At 40.2% G+C, this 15,820-nt stretch overlaps 2 protein-coding genes across 6 annotated transcripts in view; both read right to left on the bottom strand.

The window, feature by feature from the left end:
* Positions 1–12,725, bottom strand: part of Asap (ArfGAP domain of ASAP) — a 52,633-nt gene extending 39,908 nt beyond the window's left edge. For 2 of the 4 annotated variants that reach the window (XM_076806573.1, XM_076806576.1), the window contains exon 1: positions 11,976–12,725. In XM_076806573.1, the coding sequence (XP_076662688.1) occupies positions 11,976–12,101 (126 nt within the window). In that variant the 5' untranslated portion in view covers positions 12,102–12,725. Of the gene's footprint in view, positions 1–3,795; positions 4,032–11,975 lie in introns of those variants that run through there. The other 2 variants (XM_076806575.1, XM_076806574.1) reach the window with 2 other exon arrangements.
* A 1,508-nt stretch (positions 12,726–14,233) lies between these two features.
* The window catches only part of LOC143365988 (small ribosomal subunit protein eS19), a 32,807-nt gene continuing 31,220 nt past the window's right edge, over positions 14,234–15,820 (bottom strand). Inside the window, exons 1-3 of one of the 2 annotated variants that reach the window (XM_076806658.1) lie at positions 15,117–15,179; positions 14,814–14,884; positions 14,234–14,663 (exon numbers count right to left, since the gene is read on the bottom strand). In XM_076806658.1, coding sequence (XP_076662773.1) covers positions 14,270–14,663; positions 14,814–14,884 — 465 coding nt within the window. In that variant the 5' untranslated portion in view covers positions 15,117–15,179 and the 3' untranslated portion in view covers positions 14,234–14,269. Of the gene's footprint in view, positions 14,664–14,813; positions 14,887–15,116; positions 15,180–15,820 lie in introns of those variants that run through there. The other variant, XM_076806660.1, reaches the window with a different exon arrangement.

Genomic DNA, 15,820 nt, shown 5'->3' with positions numbered 1-15,820 from the left:
ATGCAGAGCGCTGCAGGAATCCAAGCCGAATGGGTTAAAAATCCAATACGTTTTAACCTGCGCGAAACATTCCAGCGGAAATCAGCATTTCAATCGAATCAGCTAAATGGAAATCCAATTTCTGCTTCATTAGCGTTCAACGCGCGAGGAAATCTCGCGTTTACGAGACTCGCCACGGAACTTCGGTGGAAACGCTGATTTCTGTGCCCTTCGTACGAAATGTCAATCTAAATGGCTCTTTTTATCGACGCCGTTCACTGAAATTATTAGACAACTTTAATAACCGTCTTTACAGTTGTTATAATCGTTTATAGTCGGCGCGCTTCGAGAGTGGGCGTGGCGGCGAGATTTCCCAATCGCCGATTTTGTTTAATTATTTCGTCATCTTACTTCCGCTTTTTGTCTTCCCCCGGTACGGATGTTTTTGTAACGAGCTTCTTTGTTCTGCTTCACTTCTTCTTAACACACCTAAGCATTTAATTTCTTCTGGACCTGATTCACCGGCTCTGATTCGCTGGTCCTTCCAAGAAAACAGCGACAGTTTTTAATTGATAGTTCAATTAATTAAATAGCAGTAGAGGACTAGAAGTGTATATCGGCAGGTGTTCGAAAACATAATTTTATGCAAAACAGTGTAAAATGTCCATTGGGGTGGCTCTTATTTTTTACTTTTGAATTTTCTTCGCAGCGCACCCCGGAATAGTTCCAAATAATAAAAAAAAATATCTGTGTAAAGTTATCTAGACATCATGATTTCGAGAAAAATGCATTTGAATACCTCACTTCTGATGTCTATATCTTCGATATTTTTACGAATTTCGGCCCGAAAATTTCAGGAACATTCATGACATATCAAATACTGAAAATAAGATTTTTTTTTATCTTTTTCGCATATTTCGGTATGTACTCCCCGCCCCCTTAAATGTTCAAAAAATAGTCCTCGAAAATAATAATTCCATTTTCTTTGTTCGTCTTCACGAGTGAAAAGTGTTCTAGAAGCATTTAAACTTTCAAAATTTGAGGGAAAACAGTTTTTTTGTAGTCTTTCGGACTTTTTTCGAAAACCGTTTGTCGCACGAGAAAAAGTAATAGAACATAAAAGATGCTCCTTGTCCGGATCTACAACTTTTGTTTGACATGTTTTTTTATTTAATCGATAACTTTGAGGATATCATATAAAATCGACTTCGCGAGCTGTTAAATAATGATTTAAATGTTTAAGGGCCCAGGTGCACCCTTTCCCGTTATCCGATCGAGCTCAAACTTTACACGGATTTTTTTGTAATTATTTGGAACTATTCTGGAGGGTGCCCCGAGGAAAATTCAAAAGTCGAAAATAAGTGCCACCGTAGTGTATACCCATACTCAGGATCTGAAACAAAAAGAACTCTGACCTCGCTTTTCTCGCGAAATATTAACCTCTAGAGGGCCGGGCTGGCCACTACAGTGGCCACCTAAGAATGTAGGTACTTTGCCGGCCATTTTGGTGGTATATATGCATTAATTTTAAGCAAATAAAATGTACAATTTCACTGAAAAAATCCCGGCCCTCTAAAGGTAAAGTAGGTAGCCCGCCCTATGCGTTTAATACATTGTACTTTTACCCACGGTATGCACCAACTTTGCATAGGGTAAGCAGTCCAGTAGATGGACGTGGCTAGTAGATGGACGATTCGTAGATTAATCATCAATTATGAGAAAACTATGTTTCTAATTTATATGAATTTTTTTTATGTTATAGAAAAAAAGTTTGTTGTTTTATAAAATTATCATTCTTAATAAATATCGTTTTTGTATGGGAAAAATATTTCTTAATACGGTCTGACATTACCACCGGGTGCTAGTTGTTCAGTTGGTAGTAAGCATTGCTAGCGTGCACGTGGTTTATTAGAAGGAAATAGCGTGTTTGGACGTATTTCAAAGAGGTATGTAATACATGGTTGCATTCGTAATATTCCAAAGTTCTAAATAAACGTTTAAAAAAAAAATAATTAAATAATAGAACTTAGAAAAATGACTGTCCATTAATTGACATTAGTTTCCTAACCTAATACCAGTAGATCGACAGCCTAGAATCGAACCTTTTCAAGCCGATTTTTTCTTAATAAATATTCATAACCAAGTAGGCAGTTAACTTCAGCCAAATCGGTGACTTGAACCTCGTGCTGCTCGTGCACTCCCCTCATCAGCTTAGTGGGCATTATCTACCTTATAAGTCTTGAGCCCTCTTTCATAACACTCCCCGCGTGTATACATACGTACATACACGCGAAGCTTAAATATAGAATACTGGAAAATGATCCAGGAAAGAATCTACTACCCCCAGGCGTTTCGCGGCAGTATGAGCAATTATCAAAAAATGATCTGGAGCGTGTTAATGTATCGGCAACGTGTAAACGACCGGTTACGCAAAATCCAATAGCACGCTGTTCGAATGCACGTAGGTGGGATTAAGCTGGGATCTCCAATGTGCCGGGTCGCCGCTCCGGCCAGTCGCACATTGGAGATCCCGGCTTTAGCTTACCGATGTTCCTCTTCCACCCTCTTTCAGGGCAAGCGCACGTAACATGCTTCTTCCGAGTATTTCAATCGATAAGGTACTGTGCCACAAAGTGTCTGACAAGGTGAGAGCACGAGGCTTGTGTCACCGTTTTAATTGAAATCTTGCACGTAGTAGTGCACGGTATGTATGATAATCTATAAGAAAAATTTGAGGAATATCGAGTTCCAAGCTTTGCTTTTTCCTATCCCCCGATACATGCATCCACGCGCGAGGAATAACCCCTAACTGACAAGGGAACGTCCCGAAGCCGAAAATTCAAAAAAATTCTGAAACTCTGTGAATATGTAGGGAATTTCCTCCTGATTAGAACGGGATTTTTGTTTGCTGCCCAAATTCACTCTAAGGGGGTGTAACTGACCCATGAAAATCCGGTTATTTTCCGATTTTGTGTTATAATTCGTGAACTGTAAAATATATTTTTTTAACCAAATGATAGTTCTAATTAAAAGAAGTAATTTTTGTAGCGAAACTTTTTTTCTATCTATTACAGTTCCCGAGTTATAACACAGAATCGGAAAACAGCCGAATTTTCAAGGGTTAATTTCACCCCTTGAGTGAAACATTCACCATATTTCCACACTTAAACTTCAAACCCCTGGCATTTTGTTAATTTTTTAACAGTAAAAATAATCCTGGTTCCGGCGATAACCACACTCGCGATGATTACAACACACTTTGAATCTTTTCTTTCAAATGCGTCGTTCTCCCGGAATCACCTGCACCAGCACTGCATCGCTTTCTCAAGGCGCACACATCGGTGCGATATATATTTAAAAAAAAGAACTTTTTTTTAGACATTTAATGCAAAATTTCGTTGGAAACAGTGAACTTTTTATTCAAGAGGCCGCCATTTGTTCATTTTGCATCTTTTAAGTTTCAAATTTCTTCGTTCTGTGCGTACACTCATAAACTAAAAGAAAATTGTTCGATTTTTGGTTTCAGATGAAACCAAAAGACGCTACGTTGCCCGCAGTGCAATAATTGCGTCGCCAACGGACTGGGCATAACTTTGTTATTTGCCGCTCTTTTTTAATAATTTTTTTTTGTTATATACCTTAACCTGTTAATACAATATCCTGAAAGTTTCAGAAAGATCTATCAAATACTTTCTTTAAAAAAAATTCCCGAAAAATGCCTCGATTTTCATTTGGTTACACCAGGCTCCCCCCTTAAGATCCACGATTCCGTTTTACTAATCTCTCGAACAGAGATCTACTTGGTGCCCCGTTTACCTGCTGTATTAAACGTTCCGCTAAACGTTCCCGTTTCTTGAAACGGGCAGTGATCTCAAGGAACATCTCTCAGCGCCAAATAACGCGATGCCTCTCGGCGTGGGAACACTTCCGTCGCGTTTTTCGTTGATGCGGTCACAAAAGGGATACGGGTGGACTCCAGTTCCTCCCTAACGACGACGATCGCGAGGAACGAGAGGGAAGGGAAGAGGAATGGTGTCTCTTGTCTCTTCCGCTGGCTGACACTAACGAGAATAGACCGCGGTCGCGCCACGCCAAAAATAGCCGGCGGGACGTAAATTTTCGTCGCGCTAGTGTCGTAAGTCCACACTGCTAAAGCGGGAAAGTGGGTGACTTACTGCCGCTCAGGGTCAAGAGTAGACGAAAGCGATATATGCACAGTAGAACTATAGCGAACAGATTCGCTGCTGCTGTTTATGGTATTGGGAACCACGCGGCAGTTTGATTGTCAAATAAGCCATTAGCGACGAACTAACCATATGCACTGTCGGCACGGCCTTCGGGTACGTTGAGAATTAATTTTGAGTTATATATTGATGTCACTGAACGTCGTGAAAGTGGGGTCGTGATTTATTGGATTAAGGAGAGGTTTAAAAATTTTTTTTTTTTATTTTATTTTCCGAGTGCTCAACCTTTTAGGAATAGGTGTTTAAAGGGATTTTTTTTAAATTCGTAAAATTCCCGAAGTTATAGGCATTTGAGTAGCGGCAAATGCATGGGAACAACCGGCTACTTGGCGCCCACGTAAAACTTTAGACGCGTTTTTCTCGAAACAGTGTTCTCAAAATCGGTGGGACCTGTATCTCCAAAAGTTATTATCCGATTCGACTGAAACTCTTTTTGTTCTTAAGAATATACTTCTGGCTCGTGGGCGGACCAGTAATTTTTTTTAAAAAATTGGAAAATTTTTAATTTTTAAAATGGGGGGTCATCTAAGAATGAAACTTTAAATTGATATATTTTCTATTCAATTTTCATGAATATTATAAACAAATTGATGAGGTTTTCCTAGTGTGAATTAGGTATGTTTAATTTAATATGTAAAGCAGAAAGCTGCTATATGACTGTGTGTTTTTCTGTCGCCTAAAAACTTTCGGACGATAAACTCTGGAATCGCGAAATTGTGCCTCAGCTCATTATGCCTGACTAATTCAGATAAATGTGACCATTTTCACAAAAAAATAAATATATATATATTTTTTTATATATATATTTTTATTTTTTTGTGAAAATGGTCAGATTTATCTGGATTAGTCAGGTATAATGAGCTGAGGCACAATATGTATATTAAATCAGAATCTAAATTTCGGGCGAAGCTGAGTAATAAATCTAGTTTAATATACTCGGAATGAGGTCGTATTTGGATTATTTTCCCAGCAAAAGCGATCACTTGGAACAGTTTAGCAGACTTGAAACGGTATTGCACCAAACCTTGCACCAAAGCATTCCTAACTGTTTTAAGCTTCAACCCCCCATCGTGCTCAGGGCGGATCCAGGATAACGGCGAAATATTATAACATTGTGTATTATTCTGTATAAATAATTAATGTGAATTTAATTATTTACGCCATAGTATCAGATAAAGATATCAAAATATAAATTACAAGCAAAATTTAAGTCTCGTAAAAGAAGGTTAAAAAATGTGCTTATGTGTGTAGTTTTACATATTTCGCCCTCTCCGAGAAAGGCCCCTGAATCCGCCTCTGATCGTACTTTGCTGGACTCCTTCAAGCGGCCTGACGAGACTGTCGTTTAGATCAGTCCCAAAAGGTGGTGGGGGTAACTCGTGAACCTTTATGGAAGCGCTAGTAACGTTCTGTACGGGAGTCCTAACTGTACACTCGGCTAAAAAAATACCCCTCCAACAACTACAAATGCACAGTGGAAAGTAGTCCAACTTCACACAGCTCGTATACCAGTTTCGCGAACACTTCTGCAACATTTCGTCAATACGCTCTGGTGCGGAGCTTATGGCGCGGCTTTCGCCCTGACACTGTATTCGTGAAATGCTGTATAAGTGTTCGCGAAGCGGATAACAACCACCGCGAAGTTCGGTCGCTCTCTACCATGCACGATGTTCTTTAGTCGGGTGTACAGTGGGTTTAGACAGATCCCGTGACGGGGGTATTAGCATTCTACCCGCGAATCAGATCGAACGCTGCGTTCCAGGCCTGGCCCGCCGACTGCAGTTCTAATTAAGGGACATGCCAACCGCCCAACCCGTTAATTAGTTCTCTGCTCGTCCTTGTTCTTTGCGTGTGAAATGGTGCTGCTAGCATCAATTTGGAGAGCTAACGGTTTCGAAACGACAAGCTGATTTTTCCATTTAACGCGACTGCCACTGCAGCGCAACGTATACAGGGTGAAAGAAAATTCACGGTGCCACGGGAAGCGGGCGATTTCTACGCCTGAACAATAAGTCGAAATTACAGCGCAAATCTTTTTCGTGGGAGGTTGCATTTTCAAGAACAGTTATTCCGAAAACTAGAGACTAGAGTAGCTAGGTAAGGGTTCTGTCTTCGAAATGAAAAGAGCGTTGCAGTTTAAATTATTTCTCCCGTGCGAGTTGATCACGCCACTCTTGATAGGCAATACTCTAGGGGGTGATTCTACAGGCCAAAACAAGACGAAAATATAGAATACAATTTTTTAATATCGCGCTTCGTTTTCGAGAAAATTGCCTTTGAATTTCAGCTAAATATGCATGCCATTTAAGGGCCTGAGGGGCACGCGGAGGGAAGGGGAACGCGTCCAGCTGTCCGTAGGACGAATTCGGGGGAGGGCAGGATTAAACCCCGTTAGGGCTACGTATATGCAGTTCAAAAAAATAATTTGTAAAGAAAAAAGATAACAATAATTTTGTATTAATATTTCGGAAACTAATAAATTCCCGAAGCTACAATTTTAGATTTAGGGTGCACACCCCTACCCCACCCACCCCTCTCAAGCCTCGTGTCGATCGGCCACTGGGGCCATTCGGAAGTGTATAAAATTTTATTCCACGTTTCCTACTTATTTTTTCGTGCAGAATGACTACCCCTTCGGCTACCCCTAATCTTAGAAACACCTTCTATAACGCAATATTATATTTTATCCTGATGTACGATTGTAGTTACTAAATTTTCGTGAAACGGTAGAGAATTCGTTTCATCTGAAGCGGAAACATCTTCAAATGACGAGTTACCCCGCCCTGCCCAGCGAACGGGGTAAGAAGGAGGAGAAGACGAGCCGACCCGGAATTGATGCTGGCGCATCAAAGCAGACGGAAGTGGTCGAGTATAATTTGCAAGGAAGCACCAAGTCGAATTGCACCGTAAAAGCGACTCGAATGCGCCATTACAGGTGCAGCAGTGGTATCGACTTTCGCGTCGAGGCAAAAGTAACGCGCGTAATTTTCTCGAAGATTTTTACGCCAACCGTTCAAATGGTCTCTTACCTCACGAAGTAAAATACACTTCCCGATTCATCAATTTCCTATTATTTTATTTCAAAATACAAACTTCCAGTTAAATTATCCTTCAAAGTAATAATGCTGCTTTGGAAATATTTTAATGTTTTTTTTAATTAAAAAGTACATCGAATGGCGAATTAAAAAATTGACCGCCTATTTCAAGGAAATGTAGAAATTCACGTTGCAATTCTGTGAGGATGCATAAATCCAAAGTGGCGACATAGCAATATATTTATAGAGCCTTAAGGATGATTCGGGCGTACAATATTAGACAAAAGTATATGAAACTTGAAATACTTGAATATCTACGTCTTAATAGTAAATCTAGATGTAAGGAACTCGAACGACAGTTGGAGTCTTATTTTTACTCCTAGGAAGGTATTTTTCACTTTACAAATGCTTTCTAAGCATTACTTGCTAAACTTTTGGCAGTGAAAACGCCCCGAATTCACAATTTTCTCAAGTTATAATTTATTTCTTTAAAACGGTGTAGTGAAAAACAATTGAAACTTGGCAGATATTTTCATCTACCCATATACTACGTGTAAAAAAAAAATCGAAAACATTGGTACTATTCCTTCAACATTTTTTCAGCTGTTTTATCTGTCGAGGTCGTCTCTTTCCATAAGAGTCTGCAGGTTTCTTTTTCTCCTAAAAATGATTATATAATAATCATACTATATAGGTGAAAATTTAATTTGAATTTTCAGTTGGCCTGGGTGCGGGATAGTTGTCTTTTGATTAACCAAACACAACTGTAAAAAAAAATTGGAAAAATATTCATGTCTGCAGGTTCCTTTTCCCCCTAAATAAGCATATAATCATATAATCATTTTTAGGAGAAAGAGGAACCTGCAGACATGAATATTTTTCCCAAAAATTTTTACAGCTGTGTCTGGTTAATCAAAAGACAACTATCCCGCACCCAGGCCAACTGAAAATTCAAATTAAATTTTCACCTATATACATAGTATGATTATATAATCATTTTTAGGAGAAAAATGAACCTACAGACATGAATATTTTTCCAATTTTTTTTTTACAGTTCTGTTTGGTTAATCAAAAGACAACTATCCCGCATCCAGGCCAACTGAAAATTCGAATTTAAATTTTCGCCTATATAGTATCGCCCCGCCCTAATGTTCAGTACCAAAGATTAGAATGCTCATATTTAACTTTCACTCTTGATCCGTACAAAGACATTTATTAATATATAGAAGCTCGATTTATTATATAATGGGATACTACATCACCATGATACTAATTCATGATTCTACCCACACAAATATTCATATTCAATCATTACACGTACATATTTAACCATTACATAATACAGTATTCACTGCTAGATGCATAATTCATTAAGCACTAAATTTCCCCATTTGTGATCTGATTACCGCAACGTGACGCGTCACAATAGGCCCCGTGAACCCGTTTCCAAGGGGCCCTTTCGTGCTATCGACTTTAAAATCGTAGCCAGCTTTCCTGTGTGAGAAGAAACTTTAATAATTCCGTGCATAAATTCCACTTCCGAGCGGGGCGGCACACTTTCCGCGCGAAGTTCCCTATCTGCCCGCGTGTTACAAAATACGCCCACGATTCGATAATATGCAAACCAGCAGTGTCGCAACGATAACGGCCTGGTTTATCGGCATTTATTGATAGTAAATTAATAAAGTGTAGGAAATAAATCTTAACGGGCCATTAATATTATACAAATACATGCGTATGAATATCCGGTGACTCAGTTTTCGTCGTTGCAAAAAGAAAAGTACGAGGCAGTGATTTATTCCTGTCGCGGTGATTTTCTCAACGTGGGGAAAATGGGTTTGAAAAAGTTCATAGAAATAAACTGATTGGTCACCGGTTTGGAGTAATCAAAACGGTTAAAAGTAATTAAAAGAATATGGCATCATTCACCGACCTTGCTTATGCATTAGTCCTCATAAAATATGTTGTGTGCATATAAGTAATACACTGTAGTCGATGCAGTAGGATTCTAATTTCATTATTACACAGCAGAGTATGTACGAATGTTAACTATTTCTTGGCATAATAAAAAAAAGTAGAATGTTAGAAATAGTAGAATATAGAAATATGTACAACGTACATACTTACGTACGTTTAAACCAAAGGAATGAATGCTCGTTCACTCCCCCCCCCCCTGAACTTTAACAAAATTCAAGCCTAAATAATTGCAGAAAATATGGCTTAATATTTAGTGGACCATCTTCTATTATTTTTTACTATTCCAGGCTCATTTTTAACTAATGCCACTGATACGAATGATTCCTTTTCCGTAATCCATTCTTGAATCTTTTAAACATATAGTTACATACCTACTCTATTGCTGAATGTTTTCTGAGAAATCACTAAGTAATTTCTATTCTTCCATATACAGTGGCGGACGAAAGAAAGATTGCGACTTTTAAAATCGCATAAATTTTTTAGAATTGGTCCAAAAGACATGAGTTTTTTTTTGAGAAGCTAGAATGATTATGCGATACTATGTTTTAACGCAGCTTTTGGTGGAAACGGTTCCATAAGAATGTAATGAAGCTAATTTATTTCAAAACGTAGCATGACATAGCATAGCATCGCATAACTTAGCTTCACGGTGAATTCCCGGCTTTAGTTTGCTAAGTGACGTGATTCGTAGTTTTGAAAAAAATGCGATAGGTCGGAATAGCAAAAATATAGTAAATGTCGTTTTTTACACTTTTTTGTGGGCCTGTAATGAAATTAAAAAAAAAACAGTTTGTAGATTTAAGTAAGTTATACACGAGCATAAAATTTAATCAAAATCGGTTAACGTTGCTCTGAGCTATAAATCGCTGATTTCGAGAATTTCGCGATTTTCGACCTTATTCTGCGATATTTAAGCGTTTAAAAACGCCATTTACTAATTTTTTTGCTAACTCGACCAATTACATTTTGTTTTCAACATATTACGTATCGGCGTTTCTATTAGTTCGCTCGACCAGTGAAAATTTTATTTAAAATAATTTGTGTACGAAATTTTTATTTAAAATAATTTGTTGCCCATCTCTGCTACGAAAGTGGATGATTCTAGATAAACAAATAAGTAGGAAGCAGGTATAGAATAACATTTCTTCCACCGAGCCTTTTTTCGGGAAACTAATGCAAAAAATTAGTCTGGTACACGTATATCTGATTAGAAATTGACAGACTGCAACAGTAAATATACAGTGCAAAATGAGTCGAAATTGTGTAATAACTTTCCTCGAACGTGGGTTTGTTTTTCACAAAATCAAGTCTGAAAATCCCTCGAAAATTCGTGCACTTGACTATTTAACAAGAGAATTAAAATCGATCTTCTCGGCATAAATGATTAAATAAAGTAGAGCTACGGTGCTATTCCGACTTATTTTTTCACCATGCTTCATTTCATTCACAACGGAACTATATTTATTGTTGCATTCTACCAAATCTTACAAGTTCAATCTTCTATTTTCTAAACATAGCTCCAAATCTAGAAATGTTTTCCTGTATTTTCGATTTATATTTTCATATAGAGTCTCACCCTTTCGAGTTGCGCCATCAGTTTGGCGACACCCTATACATATCTATGTATATACATAGTTCAGTTCCTAAAATAGGGAGGCAGACTTTGTTTATTTTTTTATCATTGAAATGAGTAGAATACACTCATAAAGTTTCACCCCTTACTTTATGAACACCATGTGTGTATATTTTTAATATATCTATATCGTCTATACATTTCCGCCAGGCAGCGCAACCTACGGGGCTTTCGGTGGTCGTTAAATTACGAAAGGCGCATGCAATAACATTCTTCGCCCATAATTACGTCGGCGTATTACGGTTTGCTCTTACAACAGACCCATTATCTACATCTGCATGAAAGAATGGCGCGGGGCACTCTTTCCCTTTTCTGCCCCCCCCCCCCCTAACTGCACAGGCACCTCAATCCCGTGGCTCTCGTGACGGCGTTACGTCTTCGCTATCCCGCTAATTAATCCGATTCGAAATCCCCGCAACGCGTCAGGCGTGCATAAAGCGCCGCATCCACGAAACGTGGATGCTCCGTCGTAAGTCGCGTACGTAATACGGCAAGAGCACTGGCATCGATCAGTCGCGGTACGCGATTGGCCAATAAACGTACAAAACATTCCAGGATAGGCAATCAGGACGTTCAAACCCGATGCAATCGAGAATTCCGTGGTAGGTATCGCGCGGGGACACGAAAATGGAGCACGTCTGCACGCATCGCCCGAACTGGAAGTGGTAGAGATCGACACGGTGCGGGTATTTACATCATCGATAAGTACGTGGAAAGCGACCGTAGAGATGCAGGCCACCAGCCTCGGTAAAAGTTGCGTGCACCTTCAGGGACGTCGCGGAAAAAGGCAACGCCGAGCATCGTTGCGCCGAAAAATCTATCGTCACGTCTATCGCCGTTGAAGGTATTGCGGGTACGTAAATCGGATATCCATGGGGCAATTGCGAAACGCCCACACAGAACAACACGCGCTCGACACCACCGATGGAGTGGTAAGGTTACGCGTTGAACACTCAAAGTGGGCGAACGAAGGACGTTTCGTTTCATTTTATCTTATTTCCTTCCCCCAAAGGAAGAAATGGAAACAAAGAGAGAGAGAGAGAGAGAGAGAGAGAGAGAGAGAGAGAGAGAGAGAGAGAGAGAGAAAGGGGGGGGGAGAGAACTCACCTCCTCGAGGGATGTGATTGTCTGTCTGCATTGTGGCATTCGCGAAACGAAGGTGGACGTGGTGGGCGAATTATAATCCTCCCTCGTCTCCTCGACGAACTCGCTGACGGCGATCAGGCCCGGCATTTTTTCCCTCTTTCCGCCTATATTGGCCTAAATGATAACGAGCCCCGTGGATATCTCGCCGATCTGGCCAGCTTCGGTGCCGTCGCACTCACCTCACTCTGCCACCACTCACTTCACCGTTTCTCCCGTGCGCACCATGAATTCCGCGGGAGGGCTGTCACCTTCTGTCTCCTCCCAATGCCGTTTCCCGTGACGCACGGTAAACGTCGTCCCGGTGCGACCAACGGGCCCAGAGAGGAGGCGATGGAAAGGGGACAGGGGGCACAAAGAGAGGAGGGAGAGGGAACGGGGTTGGAAAAAGGACAGAACGAGGGGGATAGACAGAGAGAGAGATGGAAACTGAGCACACGGTTTGTCTTCTCTGCCAGCGAGAGACACTTGCGCGACACGATTATTCTCCTAACATTTTCGACGCTCGGAGTATCCCGCACGGGCCGCGAGCAAACATACTTTGCTCCCTTTTTATCATCCTCGCGCGGCTCGCGATGCATACACACTTTCACGCGCGTACGCGGCTGCGTCCCCGCACGATCTTCTTTATATCTACTCGCCACTCGGTCTTAAATCAACCTGATCAGTCGCGATACGCTTTCGTCCACGGTCGAAGTTCTACTGAGGCGGCGCTGCGTACGTTTCTACCTTCACCATTAAGTTTGCGATGGAGAAGAAGGCGATCCGTGATAGGGATCAAACGCTGCGCCGCCTTGTGGCGCGTTGATGCAACCGACCACTCGTTGGAGCCATTATTTCCTTAATTCAAAAATGGCTTTTTAATTTGCTCGGTCTGCTAAGGCGTTTATTACGCTAGATACGCGTGTATATTTAATAAGTCACTGCCATGTGCATGTTAGATTAACTGTTATTGCTGAGGTTAAGTGCACTAAGTAATGGTAACTATTTACATCGTGTTTAAATGTAAATTGTTGTAACTATCAATTTAATTGTCCAATTATAGTTGTTTATTATACTTAAATTTCATACGTTTTTACTTCCGATAGACCTGCGTGTTCTTACTACCAGCATTTATTGCACATATGGAAGTTCAACTTTCCTTTTTATGGAAATGATATAATTGTAATTCAATGATTAGAATTAATGTTTCTCTACTATATATAAAGGAAAACGTATGTTTTCCTGTTCTCTCACAACTCAGGGACTAATAGATCAATTTCGTTGCGGCTTTTTTTAGCGCGTAGTACAATTCTCAGAGAAGGTTTAAGGCTATATATCATCTCGATATTACTAAATGGGACTGAGTAATAAGCGAAATAGTGAAGCGAGGCAGATAGACCTTATCTTACATGGTGCCCATCTGCGCGTGACGGTTTCCCGCACATTGGTGGGGATGCTTGAGAGATCACATCGTTTGTCAATACCATAGACATGTATAGATGAAGCAGAAGCTGGGACTACCAGCGAGGGGAACGGAGGCTTGGAGGGGCAAAGGCAGAGGTTCAGATACAGGTACGTCGGGTAGCTTCGGATGCCTTCGGCATGCATAACCACTGAGGCACCCGATTTACCCGTATCGCTCCCTTTATCGCGAACCTTACCACCCCCCTCAGCTTACGCTCCGTCTATATATGTCTATGGTCAATACATGTATATAAAAGAAGTCCTGACTGACTGACGGACTCATCAACACCCAGCTCAAACTGTTTAAACTAGGAACGTGAAATTTGGAAGGTACATTGTTTTCATGACGTAGGCGTCCACTAAGGAAGGACTTTTGGAAATTCCATCCCCAAAGGGGTGAAAAGGGGTAAAGTGTATTTTCTCAGATGCCTTAATATCTGTTAGGTCCAATTAGATATCAACTTGGTTCTTACTTACAAAGGTTACCCACATAAATACCTAAAAACCAATTTCAGGATTTTGCCTCAATCAACCCCTAAGGGGGTGGTGAGAAGGGGTGAAATGTGTTTTCATGTAGTCCTTAATATCTTTTAGGCCCGAAGCGAAGCGCGGGTATATTTGCTAATATAGTGTATTACCAAAAGTAATATTTAAATTTTACTCAAGGCCTTGATTACTATGTTAAGCGATTGTCAAGTGCACACGCTGTCGCACGCGTCACGTGAAATTTCCAAAGTGGACAATTTGTGGTTTGGATATAAATGAAGCGAATAATGTATGAGTTTTTCATTTTTATTAGAGAAACAGAAAAATTAAAGGACAAGTGTCTCTTGTAATTTAAGTTGTTTTTTGCTTTTTGCTTTAACCTGCGCCGCAATGCGATCTAAATCTCTACGACCTTGACTCGTGAGCTTGCGCCCACCCAGTGGAGCCTTTTCGATGAGTTTCAGCTGTTCCAAGCTCTGAAGAGCTTTACGAGCCACACCGCCCGCGGATCTGCAGAAGTGGCTGGGGTGGGTACCGTTGCGTTTGCGCCCTCCAAAAATTTTTGTCACCGCGCCCACTCCAATTGGGCTACGGATGTAAATGTGACGGACTAAGGCAGCACACCTAATGTAGTACCAGTCTGGATCATATGGAGCAAGTTCCTTGAAACGTGCGGATTTCACAATGTCCACCCATTCTGGCACCCGCATTTTGCCAGTCCTAAAGTTTACAAGCAAATTAATTCCACACGATTCTTATACTCATGGAAAGTAAAATCAAATTTTTACCACACATTTGTCCGACATCGTCAAGTGTGCGGATGTTTTTTTTTTAGGTTAGACGCACATAGAATAAGAAAGAGTAACTCACTTTTTCAAGAACGCGGCAAAAGCCTTCACGAACTTGTGTTGGTCAACGTCTTTCAGCGTTACGGAAGGCATCTGAGACAAATATTAAGCATAGAAATCATCAATAAACACAAATGTTGCATGCTACACGACGCACGTGTATTACCGTAACAACACTACTTCAATACTCTGCTAAAATATGTCACATATTTTAAAAATATATATATAAATAATGCGTAAGTCTGTCCACTGCTTTGTGTTACAGTCTATGCTACTTTTTCACACTAATATCGCAAATTTTACGGAATCTGCTAAAAGTACACACCTTCGCACGAAAGCTACCCGGAAAGAGAGCAGCCAAGATGGCGGGGACCCATCAAAACTACAAGATGGCCGCGCCACAGGAAATGGTCACGGAATTTTTATATACCCAGAAAGATGTCTCAATGATCGAATCAATTTTTTACCGACTATATACAAATTTCTTACCAGGTATTTTTATGATTTGACCAATTAAATACCGTTACAGCTGTATTATGAAATCTACATTTCATTCTCGCAACGTACAAAATTTTACTTGAATATTTTCTTCAAGAACCAGGAATTAACCTTTTGGTCATGCATAGAAATGCTTCGTTACATTTATGATCGAACCTTTTGCTGTATGTTAACAACTAAGATAGTTGGTACCCAGGGTTGGCACGTGACGGGTTTAGCGCGTTTTCCGACAGCCGACCCCGCGCTTTAAAACGACAAGCTCATCTAATAAATTTCGCGCGGCCCTGTGGGTAGATATTTATTAATTATTATCATTTTATTTGTTATTTTTATTTACTGTTCTTTCCTGTGTTCAAACAGAATGGCGTCTCAAGCTTATTCGCTCATATTGCCCAACGAACTACAAGTCCCATATTAATTATTACGATATTTATATATATAAATCCGGTTTTTTGTTCCCCGCAAAAGTTTACGCCGGTCCTGCTGATATCTATAATTATATAGATATGATAAGATATAGGATGATGGTTT

This window comes from Andrena cerasifolii, chromosome 2 (assembly GCF_050908995.1).
Source record: "Andrena cerasifolii isolate SP2316 chromosome 2, iyAndCera1_principal, whole genome shotgun sequence".
Lineage (NCBI taxonomy): Eukaryota > Metazoa > Arthropoda > Insecta > Hymenoptera > Andrenidae > Andrena > Andrena cerasifolii.
This window is presented reverse-complemented; position numbering and strand designations above follow the sequence as displayed.